General features: G+C 45.0%; 1 protein-coding gene across 1 annotated transcript in view; it reads right to left on the bottom strand.

Annotated features, from left to right (window-relative positions):
* Positions 1-15,265, bottom strand: part of LARS2 (leucyl-tRNA synthetase 2, mitochondrial) — a 125,164-nt gene that overhangs the window by 60,710 nt on the left and 49,189 nt on the right. Inside the window, exon 7 of the mRNA XM_081072814.1 lies at positions 13,678-13,821. Within this exon, the coding sequence (XP_080928940.1) occupies positions 13,678-13,821 (144 nt within the window). The remainder of the gene's footprint in view (positions 1-13,677; positions 13,822-15,265) is intronic.

Genomic DNA, 15,265 nt, shown 5'->3' with positions numbered 1-15,265 from the left:
AGGTGTCAGGAAATTGGAGGACACAGGAACATGTCAAACTGTCCCTGAGCGTTCAATCAGCCCAAACCTGGAAACCTGAGAGGCAAAAGATAAAGAGACCAGGTACTTCAACAGATAAACGGTAAGAAAAAGAAAGGGATGAAGAGGAAAACCAGTGATTTAAACACTTACAAGACACCATCAAATAAAAAAAAGGTGAGGGCAAAACTAAACTGTAGTGTGTAGGGAGGCACACGTAGGTGATACATTAGAGAAATATGGGGAGGTGATTATTCTAAAAGTTGGAAGAGTGGATAATTTGAGGGAAAGGGAGGCAGTTAATTATTGGGATAGGGCATACGGAGGGCTTCTGGAGTGCTGGCAAAATTCAGTATCTTGACCTACGTGGCAGCTGCACTAAAATAATTCAATAAGCTACCTATTTGACTCATATATTTATCTGCATCTCATTTTACAATTAAAAAATGTAAAAATTCAACAAAAATGTACTACTAAGTTTGGTATTGTGTTAACCTAAAAATAAAAGGGCCTTTCAAAGTGACAGGCAACAAGCATTTATTGACAGCGATAAGAATAGCTACACAGGAATCATTCACTCAGGCAGAAGCCCAAATAATGTTCCCCGAATAGCTATTCTTATTGATCTCAAAATCGTGATGCCTCTCACTTTGAAAGGCCCTTTTATTTTCAGATTAACATGCCAGCGGCTACGAGCAGGCCTAACGTGACCTAACCTTCGTGGGCTGGCATCCCCTGGAACCAGATGTGGCATCTGCAGAGCCTCTTTTGTGCTCACGGCTTCCATGGCCTGCAGTCCCTCTGACTGTGAAGCCTTCGTAGGAGCACAGACTCCCTCCTGGTTTAGTAGAGGTCAAAATGCCTTTATCTGAGATCAGGAGTTCTTCCCTCAAGGGGGGAATTGTCCCGGGTGCGGGCAAAGGGCGGGGGAAATGCAGGCGTCCCAGGAGTCTAGTTCCCAGTGGGTAGCATTTAATTGCACGCCTACAAAATGGATTTTTTTATTGATAAACGTAAGTTTCTAAAGACAAAATAATTTCTAAATGAGTCCTAAAAGAAACTTTAGCCATCCGAGCAGGTGCTCTAAAATTTCTTACTGTTTGTCTTGCCTTAAACCTGAAAAAGGTATTTTGAAGAATTGGATAACTCAATGTCCAGAAATTTGGTAAAATTAGAAGTCTAATAAGATTTTCTAAGCTTCACTAGCTTTCAAGGCCTTTTTCATTTTGAAGTTAACAGTTGTACACAGGTCCTAACTCTGAATCCCACAATGATCCCAGAGAGTAGGGCATAGGGAGATGCTGGCCTGTGACCTCTCTGACCCAATTGCAAACGCTCTGGTTTTTCTTTATATCCCAGCAGCCCCAGAGCCTAGGGCTGTGCCTCGTACCGGGCAAACACTCATTCAATTCCCATTTAGTTCCCTCGAATCAAGGGAGACAATCAGAGAGCAGTACTACAGACCAGATCCCCAGGCACCTAGGAAGGGAAATAATGACCTCTGGAGAACACGTTGTACGTCCCAGGCACTTATACATATGTTGCCTCATTTCACCTTCACAACAGCACACGTCAAGTACAGAGTATCTCCATGTCGCAGGTGAGAAAACAAGTCTCAGAAGTTTCCCCTAAGTCACCCTACAAGTATGGGGTGGCACTGTGAAAGCAGCCCTTGAAGCAAGGTGTAGCTGACTGCTAAGTCAGACCCATTCCTATACCTTATCATGCAACGACTACTTTCCAATAGCAGTACTTAAATTCAGCTACCCCTTATGAGTATTTCCGAGAGTGTCAGCTTATCCTTCTCTTACTCAGAAGAGGCACTTAATGGAGATCTGCATGCTCCTATTGTCTTATTTATATTTTTATTTTATTCCTGGAAAGAAGGCTCTGGTTATAGAGTCATAGGTCTGAGGTTGTCATCAAAATTCCCTCTCTTTACAGATGAGGACACAGAGGTCCCCAGGGTTTAGCTATCTGCTCGACACCACCTAGCAAATGGGAGCCAGGTCAAAAATTCAGGTCTCTTACTTCATTACTCAGCCCTCATTTAACTCCAATGCACTTCCTCAGAACTTCTCTCCCCAATGACACAGATACCTCTTGTTCAGGCTGCTCAGCACCTCACGTCTCTTCTTTCTAGGAGGGTATTGTAAGGTGGGTGAGTGGCAGGGCCTCACCACCAATTATGGAAGCTTGAAAGGGGGTACTGTCCCCATCCCGCTCCCCTCCGTCACAGCTAAACAATGTAAGCAACCATAGGCTCAGTACAGTCTTGGAACATTGTGGGGTGCCCCAGAGGCACAGGGTCAGCTGGCTTAAATGCCAAACCTGAACTGGCAGGCTTGAGACGCTGGTACCAATGGCGGCAATGGCTTAACCAGATCATTCCTGGGATAAGATCTTAGCCGTACCCTGGTTCTCCCTGATTCCTGCCTGAGTCTTGGTCGCCAGCCTTCCCTCCAACTGTGAGTAACCTGATCCTCTTCTGATCAATTCCTTTTGTCTTAAGGTAACCAGAGTAACTTCAGGTTGTGTGCAACCAAGTTTCCTAGAGACCATCAATGAATTTAATAAATTTCAACATCCTAAAATCAACCCTGAATAAAACTACAAGTTTAACATGAAAAAAAATTAAAAATTTCAACATGCTGATGTGTATCTATATTAGCTGAATATCACTGTAAGTGTAAAATCTTGGATATACTAATTACGTATTAATATAATAATGACACAATATGGTAATAAACTATTAATCAATCGTCTGATAAAATTATGTATTCTAGAGAGCATTTCAACTTATGGAACAATTTAAGGGGTCTTACATGCCAACAAGCACGTAACTAGTACACTGAAAATGACCCATGGCTTTTCCTCTCCAGTGATCAATGAGATTCCATTTAACTTCCAAGCAAACTGACATGTGGTCTCATGGGATCTGATGTCTTTCCATCACATAAAAGCGACGTAACCGGATTTGAAAATTAGCTCTGTCGCCCACTCTATCCTTTCCTGTCAGAAAATTTGGGGTTGACAGGGTCCAATTCTGATAGCACTTTATACACCTCCCTTCCCCTGTATTACTGAGCCACAGTCTGTCAGCCCTCTCTTTGTGTTTTTCTCTAGATTGCATTGTCAAGGCTAGAATACTTCTAGGGGAGGTGCTTTCCTTAAAATATTCAGATCTCAGTGAGGACAAAAGATTCAAACAGAATGAAATGTGAATGTATTGATATGCTAACTGTGGGAAAAACCCCTCCTGCTTAAAACCATACCAAATTTATGAATATTTTTAAAAACCAAAAGAAATTTTCAAAGAAACCCAACGAAATCAATTATCTGGAGAACAACCCAGCAAGCCGTTCTTAGTCCCCACTGTAAAATGAACATTATTCATGGCCGATTTTTGATGAACAGGGCTTTCCAGAACAACCGCCCAATGCACCAGACAGCCTCTCCCTCCCTCAGCCCTGGGCTGGCCCCAAATCCCCCCACCCCACCCCAGCAACAAGAAAACTGTGGGGAGTGTTTACAGTGCTAAGTTGTTCAATCTCAGGAGCTGTTTTTATTTGTTTGTTTGCTTTAGGTTTTTGTTGACATTATATCTTTCCTCCTTTTTTGGGTATTGCAATTACAGTGACGGTAGATGGCTTTTATCTCATTCCATGTTCTTTACATTTGGCAAACAGTTGGCAGTGACCCCTTCCCCACCCTGGCCAACCTCAATTTATAAAAATCTTACTGGTTCACAGAATCCAAAAACCTGGGGAAATAGCAGGTTTTGAGACTTTTTTTTTTAGGGTTATGAAATCCCTTTTTAAATAAAATCTGAGGGAACCCAATATGTAAGAGCTGAAAGCTGAGCTATTCGAGATGCCCTGCTCTCTCTTCAAAGTCCTCTCGATCAGCTCCCAAGGCTTCAATACAATTTGGAAACCAATAATTTACTCAACTCCTCTCCTTTAATAAATGAAAAAACGGCTCACTCATCCGTGTCAACAGGAGGCCCCAAATAATGAATTATCCAGATCTTCCGATTGCTCTGGGACCACCGTGCTCAGCTTTCCAGTCTCTTTACGTAAATTAAACAAAAGACAACTTCTTCCAAATGCAAAACCTAGAAATTAATAATATAAATGGGCTTCTCCTTCAATTTTTACAAACAATTCCTGTATTGGACATTCACCTGAAGTCAAATTGTAGTTTCCCTGTGGTTATTATTTAAGCACACCCAGAGACACTGTGGCTTACCTATCATTTCACTAGGAGAGGTACACCATCTGAACAGAGATACTTTAAGAAGTCGAAACAGAGCTATGCATTAATGAGTCTGAATATGAGCCAATGCTTAAGAAAAGGAACTAGCGGGAGATGGGCTGAAGCAAATGTCCAATCAAAAAGGCTTCTGTAATACAAAACGTAACCAGGAATAAGAAAGAGAAAGATTATAAAACTAAAAAGCTGGGGATAAAAAGAGGATTAGATAAAACATGGCTAATCTGACTCTTTCTTCAAAGAAGCAGGAATAATGCCAGGAATAAATCCATACTTCCTAAGAGATGACAGTCCATGAGCCAAACCATTAAGAACACAGTGCAACAGGACCACAAGTGAGAATTCTAGAAGTGGTTTTAAAAACATGATACATTTTAGAAGAACTTGGTTCAGAAAAGTCAGGCAAAGTGAGCAATCCAGACCTTTCAGAACAAACGGATTTATTAGCCACTTAAGATGGGAGCTGGGAAATCAGAACCTTGCGAGCCGGACACAGATTTGAGACAAAATGGAAGAGACAAGACTTAATGAGAAGATTTAATTAAGACGGACACTTTTTAAAAGCATAACACTCAGCCTACTTCTAAACCAGTGTGATTTGATTAGCAGTTATTTTTGAATTGCTATTTGTATATATTTTTTCTAAAACTTTTTCTTGTTGCCAAGACGTCTTTATTCTTCTTTTAAAAATCATTTCAATGCAGTCACTCCAAAGACACAGAGTATATCTGGGCTCTAATAAAGGAAAATCAATTCTGAAGGCAGTAAGATGTTTAAAAATCTTAATGTCCCCTCTAGAATATTCCAGAGGAATAAAATGTCTCTCTCATCCTAGTTTCAGTCTGCTTTGACTCTGGCATGAAGTTGTGCACAAAGATTTATACGTAAAAAATCTCATTTGCCAGGATGTTTACCTCCCATGAGATTCCCTACTTTAACCTCTCTTCTGTAATGTTGTATGTATTTCTAGCAAAATCCATTTGTTTGGCACCTCAGTACAAAACATTTGTTTACAAATACAGTTGTGACATGCAAGAATCTCCGTTCCAGTGAAGGTGCTGTAAACCCAGACAGGAAATAATCAATTCTGAGCAAGGCATCCTGCTAATGATGTGTGACTGGCCAATAAGATGTGGATTCACGGGACTGCAGGGGCAAGAGGAGAAGAGGTACCAACCGCCCACACATGCATCAGGTGTGCTTCTCAGAGCCACACCAAAGAGACGGACAAACCAACTGCTACTAAATGCCTTCCAAGTGGCTGGAAAGAAGGAAGTGCTTTCTGAGTATGACCATCAGGATGGCTCCATGTGCACACTCTGGGGGACAGGATACGGTGAAGGAAACCGAACCTGCACTGGCGCCAATTTAGCCCATCTCGTCCCATCCATCTATCCATATGCCGACTCAGGCCACATCTATCAGCATTTTTGTTCCTTCTGACCCAGATCACCCACCTGTTCAGCAGTAGAACTGTTCTAATTCCACTAATTTCCAAGAGATGGTGACTTCAGGTCCTGAAATGTCACCACCACACTCCCAAGAATGCAGATGACAGAGGCCAAACTCTCCTAATGACAGTTACCTGTCTGATGAGACAGCTTCTGATTCCCAGAGGCCACCCATGTCACCTCACTGCCCTGGCGTCGACAGGCTGTACCTGCTCCCTACAGGACGGGGAGGGAGAAATGGAATGGCTACAGGGTAAACGTCATACAAAGCCCGATGGATGGCACTGGGCTACCTTCGCCTGAAAAAGTGGTTTTGTTCTGGGAAAGCGGAGTCATGGGAGCAAGACTGAAAGCTTTTATTGGGCTAATAATAAAAAAACCAACATGGAGACAGCAATCCCAGGGGACATTCTACTCAGTTACCTTCAAGTTGGAAGCCTGTCTATCAACTAAAAAGTTGCAAGAACGTAAGACCATCTCTTTCCAAGACACTGAGGTCTAGAGAAGATGTATAAATAAATGCTTACACAACCCTGCTATCAGACTGTTTTATGATGATCAAAATGGTAATAATCATGATGGAAACTTTGGAAAAGACAGAAGATGAAGGAAATAACAATTATGTAAATCAATTTAAGCACCCAAGGAGTTCACTATTAACATTTTGTCCTATATTCTTCTAACCTACTTATAGCCCATCTTCCATTGATTCTAAGATGCATATTTTTTCCCACAAACGCTGAAATTGGGGCATGTCTTACAATCAATGGTGTCTTTGATTGACAGCGTTTTTCTTTCTTAGTGGAGCACAAAATTTAAAACCAATGATGTGTTAGAACAGAAAAACTGTAGGAGGAGTGCGTGCACTTGTGTCCACGTGTTTACATAGGTAAGGTCAGGCTGTTAACATATTCATTTTAACCAGAGTTTGCATTTTACCAGAATTCACAACTTATTACAGCCCAGAAAGGATGAAATCTCTATTTTGAGCAAATCTGACACTTAGACTTAGCCACCCTGGTCTAGTAAGCAAAAGATAGAGAGAAATGGGAAGATACACGAAAAATTGTCCCTTTCTGTAAGAGATCACTTATTTTGAAAACAAAACAACGCGAGGCAGCTTTGTATGCATCTGTTACTGACTATTTCCCTAACAACAGAGTCTCGGCCACTGGCTCGGTCTCCGTCTCCCTGTTCTTCAGGCAGCTGGGCTCAGAAAGCCCTAGGTAAAGAGAGGTCGTTGGGGGGGAGTGACGATGCAGAGCATGGCATACATAGCTCCAGCTCTGAAAGCTCAGCGAGCCCATTCCATCAAGAACCAGAAAACCTCTAATCACGGCACTTTCCATTACTTTCACGGCCATTTGTGGCCTCTCCATGTCCCTATTACATTTCCTAACTTGCTAACTCCCTGCCTTCCTGCTGCAAAATGCTTGGTTGCTTGGGAACCAGTGCTCAAGAGCACGTGGAAAGTACACAGGCCTGGGACTGCTGAGACTCAAGCTGGGTGCTGGGCTTGGGGGTCTCAGTTATAAAATGAGGAATGGGCCCGGTCTGTCATTTTTAAGGACTCCTCAAGCTGGCAATCAGTCCCCTGGGGAACAGGCGGAGGGCAAGATGTGTACACTGTTTAAAATAAGGCAACACCTTATCCTTTTATTTTCCTTTGTTTTTAGACATCAAATTGATTTTGTGTCTTCAAACTGCAGTAACGGCAGGCATTAGGGCTTTTTTGTTTGCATTTGTTTTTTCAGATTAGGGCAGGGATTAAAAAGCATGGGGGACTCCGAGCTAAACGTGGGAGAACCTGCTCAATGTTTCCTCAGGTTTCTTCTAGCTTTAAAATTCAAATGACTCCCTAAGCTAAAGAGGTACATTGGTGACACTCACTCGCCCTCCGTAGCACCCCCAAGTGACCCCTTCGCCCCCCCAACAAGGTTTTAATCTCTTTCCTCCCACTGGAGTCCAGGCTAACACTTGAAGAAGGAAGGAAGCCTTTACATTCCAAAAGGACCTGACCAGGAGCTCAGGAGCCACTGGGGGCTTGAGAGCAAGACACAATGTTTAGTTCTGTCTTCATTTTCTCCTAATCAAATTTACAATTTATTTAATTGTCAATGTACCGTAAGAAGTATATTATTAATTTATTTCTCCCCTTTTCCCATTGCAGTCATTCCTTCCATCTTAGAAAGAAAACTAAAAACCAAAGGAAACGTTCCTGTTTGAAGAGCGTGTGTGATGCACTGGAAACCGGCATTTCCTTCAGAAGTTCTACTTCACTGTCACAGGCTGAGTGGGTGCACAGCATGGTGCCCGATGGGCGGGACAGCTGGCTGTGGACAAGAACTGGGGTCAGGGGAATAAGGGGTCGGTCACACAGATGCCCTAATCAACACCACATGCAGATGTGATCAGGCATCTTGTGGAGGACATTCCCGGGGTGGGCAGGAAACACTGCTTTGAGGGAGAGGGGACCTAATAGTCTGTATCATCTAGAAACCCCATGGGGTTCTGACTCCCAGAGCCAGGCCAGCCCTGCACCAACTCTGGTGAACTTTTGCGGGCAAATGTACCCCTTAAGGCCAGCTCACAGCCGACCAGTTGCCTCCTCTCAGCAGGCCACCTTCACTCCAGCTGACATTAAAGAGCCTGCCCCCAGGTGGCTGTGGTGGGGACACAAGTCTCCTGATCCACTCCAGGCAGCTTCTTGCTTGCCTGAGAAGTGCCGGGGAACTGTCACCCTCAAGTCGCCTACTTCCTTTTGTCTCTGTTACCCTCCCGCTCCTGCCCACTCCCACCCCCAGAAGAACTTCTGAGGGGTAGGGGTGGCTCCCCCTTTGCCCCTTGGATCACCCTAAGGAGGTCTGAGAGGATAGGCTAGGACGGAAGCAGGAGAACTGAGTTCAAATTACAGCTTAGGAGAGAAAAGATCCTGGAGCGGCAGGTTAAACAGAGAACAGAAGTAAGATATTATGTAAGAAGGAGCAGAATCTAACAATTAACTAGCTTTGTGAGACAGGGCATCAGAACCAACCCTGGGGTCAGGAGCAGAGTCTGCTGTTACTAAAAGAAGAGTGGGGGGCACAGGGGAGAATTCTGGCAGGAAGCTGGCTCTGGGGGCGGCTCCGAGTGTCCGGGGTCCAGAGTCTGCGTGGTCTCTGCCACTCCTACCACTCAATAGTTAGTAAAATACTTTTCTTCACTGACCACAGGGTGTAAGGGGGGATGCCGCCATCGCTTTAAAGCCATGGGGCTTTTGAGAGGACACCCTTGTTACCATCATGAAATCTGGCGCTGGCCTGAGTCCTCAGCTTTTTATCACACAGCCCTGCAGAGACGCTGACAATCTTTAGCTGAACGTTTCTCACTTGCTCAGAAACTGCTCCTCAGCCAGCACCCCACATGTGAAGGCCCAGGCTGGGCCAAGGGTCTTTGTTGGGGGCAGGGGCCCCAGTGGGGCCAGGTCGCAAAACTTCACTGACCAATCCCTCTGCAAAGCTCTCTGGGCAGTGCAGGCATGACTGGGTTGCTGCTACAGAGAAGCATTTCCTGGGGCTGCCTGAGAGCCTCTGCTCTCCGGCTGACGGAGGGTCCCAGAAAGCCAGGCAACAGGCCCAGTTTTCAGGAGACAGCCAAATGCTTTCACAGGCCACTCAAGGCCTCAGGACTGAAACAAGGGTGCCCGAGGGTCCCAATTCCAGAGTGCAGGGGACTCTTAGGCACCCAGGGGCACAGGCTGGAATCGGGGCCCTTGTAGCACTGCTCCTCTGTGCTGTCTTTCTACTCCAGCCTCCTGTCCCACTCCCAAAGAGCTCGTGTCATAAACCTCACTTCCCTTCCCTCACCTTCTCGCCTCTCCAACCCCATATTTTCACTCTCTGCAAGCTCAAACAAGACCAATGTATTTTTACAAAGGCATCTCTACTTTATCTGCAAGTTCACAGGTAAAATCGGGAGGAGAGGCACAAGGGTGAGGGGGCAGGGAAATGGGGGCTTATTACCTCCCACCCCCTCTGATTTCATAACGCCTCATCCTTGCCTATCTGCTTCTTGCCAGCAGAAATTCTACTTGGAAATACTTGTGAGGAGTGATGTTTCTGGCACGTCTGGAAGGCAACAGAACGTTCCCTTACAGACATCTTGCGCTTCCCATCTTCCATCAGCTCCTGGGTGATACTTCCCCGACCACTGGGCAAACCTGAGGCTCCTCCCACTCGCCTCCCTCGTCTCATGATCCCACATGGACGCGACCGCTCACATCTGCCTCTGTCTCCCACACTAGCCTCCAAGCTCCTTAAAAGCAGGGACCTCAGCTTCTCTGTAACGTCCAGGGAAAGGAGGAACAAATTCAGACTACCCGAGGATCGGTACAGACCACCACTTAAGAACTCAAGCATCCAGATTTGAATCCCAGTGCTGTTACTCATTACTCAGTGTGAGCCTCAGTTTCCTCATCAGTAAAATGGGATGACAGGAGGACTAACGTGAGGGTTACATAAGCTGGTGCAGTGCAGGTCTGAGCACTGATCAGATCAGGGCAAGCAAGGAGGAAATACAAGGGGAACATGGACTTGGCTCCTACTCCAGGTGTCCGTCACCAGGGAGCTCCTGACACTGGAAAATGTAACCACCACTGGGGTGTGGGGCTGACTAAGTACCATCATGGCATGGTGTGTCCATCTTAACGCCAAAGAGGAGTCCATGCACAGTGCCCCTGTGGCCGAGGGATACGAGGAGGCAGCCGCAGAAATCCTAACCACAGATCTATTAGAAAAGTTCAAATGGGAAGCCGGCTCTATTTGTCTCGCCTTCCAGTTGTCACCCAGCTGCCAGGACCTGAGGCGTGTGCTCCATTGGACTCTGAATCCCTCTGGCTTTCTGATGTAAGCCTCCAACCCATCCCTCCCTTGCTCTCCCAGTGCAGTGCTGCCCACAAGACACCTCCCACACACCTCTGCCAAGACTAATTCATGTTCCTCAGATACTCCTACTGCAAGTTTTCTTTTTCACAGAAAGTGTGGCTGAAATCACTTTTAGCGTTTCACAAAGCAAACAGTCCTAGGAAGACTGGGTGAGGGGTGAGGGGAAAAACATCAAACATATCACAGAACAGCCTTAATAGAGGATTTTTATATTTCAGGGCTCCCTGTAAAATTTCACATCGGGTATTGTCTTTATAATTTTGAATTTAAGTGAATGAAAGGAGGGCTTCTCCCCAGCCATGCTCCCAAGCAGACCACCAGCTGTACCTCACAAAGGCAGCCCTCAGAGCTGGCAAATCACATGCAAATACAAAGCTCTAAAGGTAACTGTGGTGGGCACAGCTCACTGGCCACCCCAGCACCCGTTCCCCATCCCCTTCCCCCAATCATCTTGGCTGTAGGAACTAAAAAGTCTGAACCTGCTTTCCTAGTCTCCCTTGAAGCTGGGGGTAGCCATATGACACAACTGGGGCTAACAGAACACCAATGGAATTTGCTGGGGGTTTCTGAGAAAGTTCTTGCTTTCCAGGTAAAAGAAACATTCACCCTGCCCCTTCTGTTTCTTTCTGTCTTGCATGGAAATGTGATGTCTGGAGCTGCAGCAGTCATTTTGCAACCATGAGGTGACAGGCAGGACGGTAAGACCAAGAGAGCCACTGAGATGTCAAGTCGGAGCCCTACCCCAGTTCAGTCCCAGCAACTGGGACTTCTTATGTGGGAAAAGTTACCTGCCATTTATTTAAGCCACCATAACTCAGGTTTTCAGTTACTTAAAGCTGAAAGCATATTAACTGATTCATGATCTCATCCTTATCCTTCTATTCTCTGCAAATCTAGTAATTTTATTGTATGTTAAACATCGCAGATGAAACTAACCTCGCAGGGAGTCTAGATTACGTTGTCACCCTTTTAAGGTGTTGAGTTTTGTTTTGAAAGTTCCTTTTGAACGTGTCAGGCTTACGTTTATTTACTGAGATGAGTCTTTCCATTTTGTCGTCAGTCTTAAGGTGTCATCTGTATGTCTAATATACGGCCTTTTCGGGGTCTCCACTGCATACTTTTGGCTGGGCCATAACTCTAAGGTCTCTGCGCACTGTGCAGCCCCTCGTCTCTCTGTTCTCCTCTCAGCCCCACAGCAATCATTTTCTATTAGGCCTTATGGAGTCTTGCTTTGTGTGTGTGTGTAGTCCTCAGCCAAGGCCCTGCCGTGAACACAGATTTCTGCCCACCTCTACCATTCCCAGTCCACTCCCACACCACTGCCTCTTCTCCTGATTTTCAAGGCAAACCAAGTGCTGACCTCTAAAGACAGCTTTTTCAATAAATCTGCACAGGAGTTCAGCAAGAACCAGGTGAGTCACCATGGTTACTAACCATTTCTTCGGAACAGTTGAAAATTCACAGCTGACAATTTAAAGAATAATGCCCCTCTGTTAGGTTATTACATTTCCAATGTGAAGCGGAGGTCAAAACAAAAGAGCTAATTAGGTGGCTTTACAACAATGCCTGTTACAGAGTCATCTGACATGGTCCTTGAGGTGACCTGGCATCCCTCCTGGTAATGGACCCCGACTGTCAGCAGATACGGGCTCCCACTGCCTGGGATGTTACAGAAAGCAATGTCCCCAGCTTTGTTCTTCTCATTCGATCTCTCAATATTACCGTGTGCTTAAAAGGAACAAGGTACTGCGTTAACAAGTTCTAATGAGTAGTTTTCCAAATCCATATGCTATTCTTCGCTACATTCTAAATAAATTATAATGGGAAAATAGCCTCATTTAAGACATGTCTTTTGAGTGAGAAAACTGGGGGGTCATACATTCATATGGCATCGGTATTGTGAATTGGTGGTGTAATGCAATTCTAATTCAGTAAAGTTTTGTTGTGATCAGAGGTTCTTTATAACTTTGTGCTTTCTTTGCATATAAGATGCACAGTATTGGATCGGACCTAAAGTCCATTTTAGTCCAGTACCTAATTCTGACAGCACAACCCATGGGTTAATATGGAAGGGTACCACTACCCTTCTTATGGTGACTACCACGAGGGAAGAAATACCATGACATACGGTCAGTAGCCTTCATGATGCTTGTACCTTTCCAGATGTTGTTTATGTCCAGTCTTCCGCTGACGGATACAGAGACTATTGGATTGCTGAGGGAAGTGTCCCTGATTTGCTCTCATCATTTCGCTCTAAAGTTTCAGGGAGTGATCACTCAATTCTATGTCCTGAAACTTGGTAAGCTCCAAGGATACCTTGCAGAGTGGTTCTGGCATACCAAGAATGTATTTTGCCCAGGCTATTGGTGATTTTAAGCAAGCCCCCTTTTCAATAGTTGTCTTTGCCTTGAATCCCTGAACACATGAAGAGCCAGAAGGTACCTTAAAGACCACGCGGTCCCACCCTCTCCTTTTACTGGTCAGGAAACTAAGGCCCAGGGACACACACCAGTTTACAGTGTTAATTAGGGACAGGAGTTAAAATCCAGAGCTTTGGTTCCTGGCTCAGTTCAGTTCACTCTGGCTTCCCTTCATGGAGACCTGCCATCTCCTCACTCTGAAATGTCATTCTATCTTTCTGGTGGTCTTACTAGAACCACACAGATGAAGATACTATTTTCCTTTCTAGCTTTATTGATAATGTAATTGTAGTTAAAGCTGAAGGTTTTTTTGGCCACTGTGGCAGTACAATGATGGAGGGTGTTGAAAAGTCTGCAAACAATGGCCTACAATGACCTCCAGGTGCCATTATGGATTTACAGCTGAAAGTCGCAACCATCACCCCCTACGCTAGTGCCTAAGGCTCAGGCGCTTCCTGTCTGTACACTCATGGCTCCAAGAGCCCTTCCTAGAGTTCACCCCCAACACGAGGCGCTCCAATACCTAGAAGACCTTGGTGTTGCCTGCCAACACCTACGGCATTATTGGGGAGTCTTCGGGCTGACACTCACCTTGGCATAAGCAGTTGTCTTAATGAACCACTGTCTGAGGTACTTCTGTTCCACCTTTGCTCCAGAACGCCACGAACAGCCATGTTCGTCCACCTGCTCATTGGCAAGCACTGTTTGATCCACTGGGTCCCAGTTAACCAAGGCCTATTATAATTCATGGAACAAAATGATACAATCTGGTGAGTATAGTGAGGAATCACACATGAGAAGGTCTGCAAATGCACTCTCTCTGCTCTGAGACTTGAGAGTGTCGGCTTGGAGTACTGCTTGGCAAGGAAACCACGAGCAAGCTGTGAAAAAAAGCCCACGTGAACGGCCTCTGTGCTTTCCTCTTATCAGAACAGGCTTGGAAAGGAAGCCTGTAGGCACGTGTCTCACTCAGGTCTGTATGTTCTTGTGTGAAAAGATGAACTTGGATTGGAAATTTTAGTAAATAGAGGAAAAGAAGGAAAAAATGGTACCTAGAACTTAGCAAAATTGGATTCGTTTAGAGGAAACAAATGTTTATTTTAATGTAAATAGCTAACATGTACTGAGTGATAACCATGAGTCAAAAGCTGTGCTCAGTGCCTTACTCAAGCTGCCTTTTCTAATCCTCACAACAACCTTTTAAGGTTAAAATAGTATTATCCTCATATTGCAAAGGAGAAAACTGAGGAACAGAGAGATTAAATAACGCCTAAGGTCACACAGTCAGTAAGGGATGGAGACAGGTTTGGAACTCAGGGCTCTAGGAACTGTAACTGTCAAGTTTTTTTCTGCAATTTTTAAAAACTTCTGTTTAATCTAAGGTATAACATACATAGAGGAATGTGAATAAATCTTAGGTGCACAACTCGGTGCATTTTTCCCATCACTCATATCAAGATACAGAACATTCCCAGAGCCCCGGAATATTCTCTTGTGCTTTCTCACAATCAACACCTGCTCCCCAAAGGTAACAACATTTTGAGACCTATCTGAATAGTTTTATTTGGCTGATGGAAGCTTTGGTCTTAACCAGTATAAGGTTTCTCTCCATGAAGTTCTCATTCATGTCTGTCTTCATTTAAAATAAATACCTCCCACATGCCTTCACCCCTTTCTGACACTTAGGTACCACTTAGAACAAAGGTGGCGAGGACAGAGAGATGCATTTCGGCACTAAAATAGCCTGATTCAATGCATGTTGTTTTCCAATTTTAATAAGCAATTCTATAAGAGATTGTGCTGACTGTTGACCATTTGACACTCCAAATCCTTCTGCCACCCTCTCGTCCACCCCAGGAAGCTGACCTCTGTGCCTTGCCCTCTGGCTGGGTACAACCAATGAGAGGCACCCTGGCTTCCTCCCAGCTGGCCCTGGCTGGCACACAGAAGGTCACGGCCCCTGCTGGGCAGGCCTTTCCGGCTGCTACAGCTACCACTCTCCCGGTTCCAGTAACCGCACCCCAACATTGCCCCTTCAGTCTGGGATGGCAAAGCTTCCTTCTGTTGTCAGCATCAGGTGCTTGACCATCCCTGTGGGTTTCCCTAAAGTCTGCACAGAAACAGTCCCTTTATTACCCTCTGTTTCCTGCTGGGACCCTGACTAATCCAGAGACATATC

The sequence above is a fragment of the Rhinolophus hipposideros genome, assembly GCF_964194185.1.
Source record: "Rhinolophus hipposideros genome assembly, chromosome: 14".
Classification (NCBI taxonomy): Eukaryota; Metazoa; Chordata; class Mammalia; order Chiroptera; family Rhinolophidae; genus Rhinolophus; species Rhinolophus hipposideros.
Note: the sequence above shows the minus strand (reverse complement) of the source record. Positions and strands in the feature narration are given on the sequence as shown.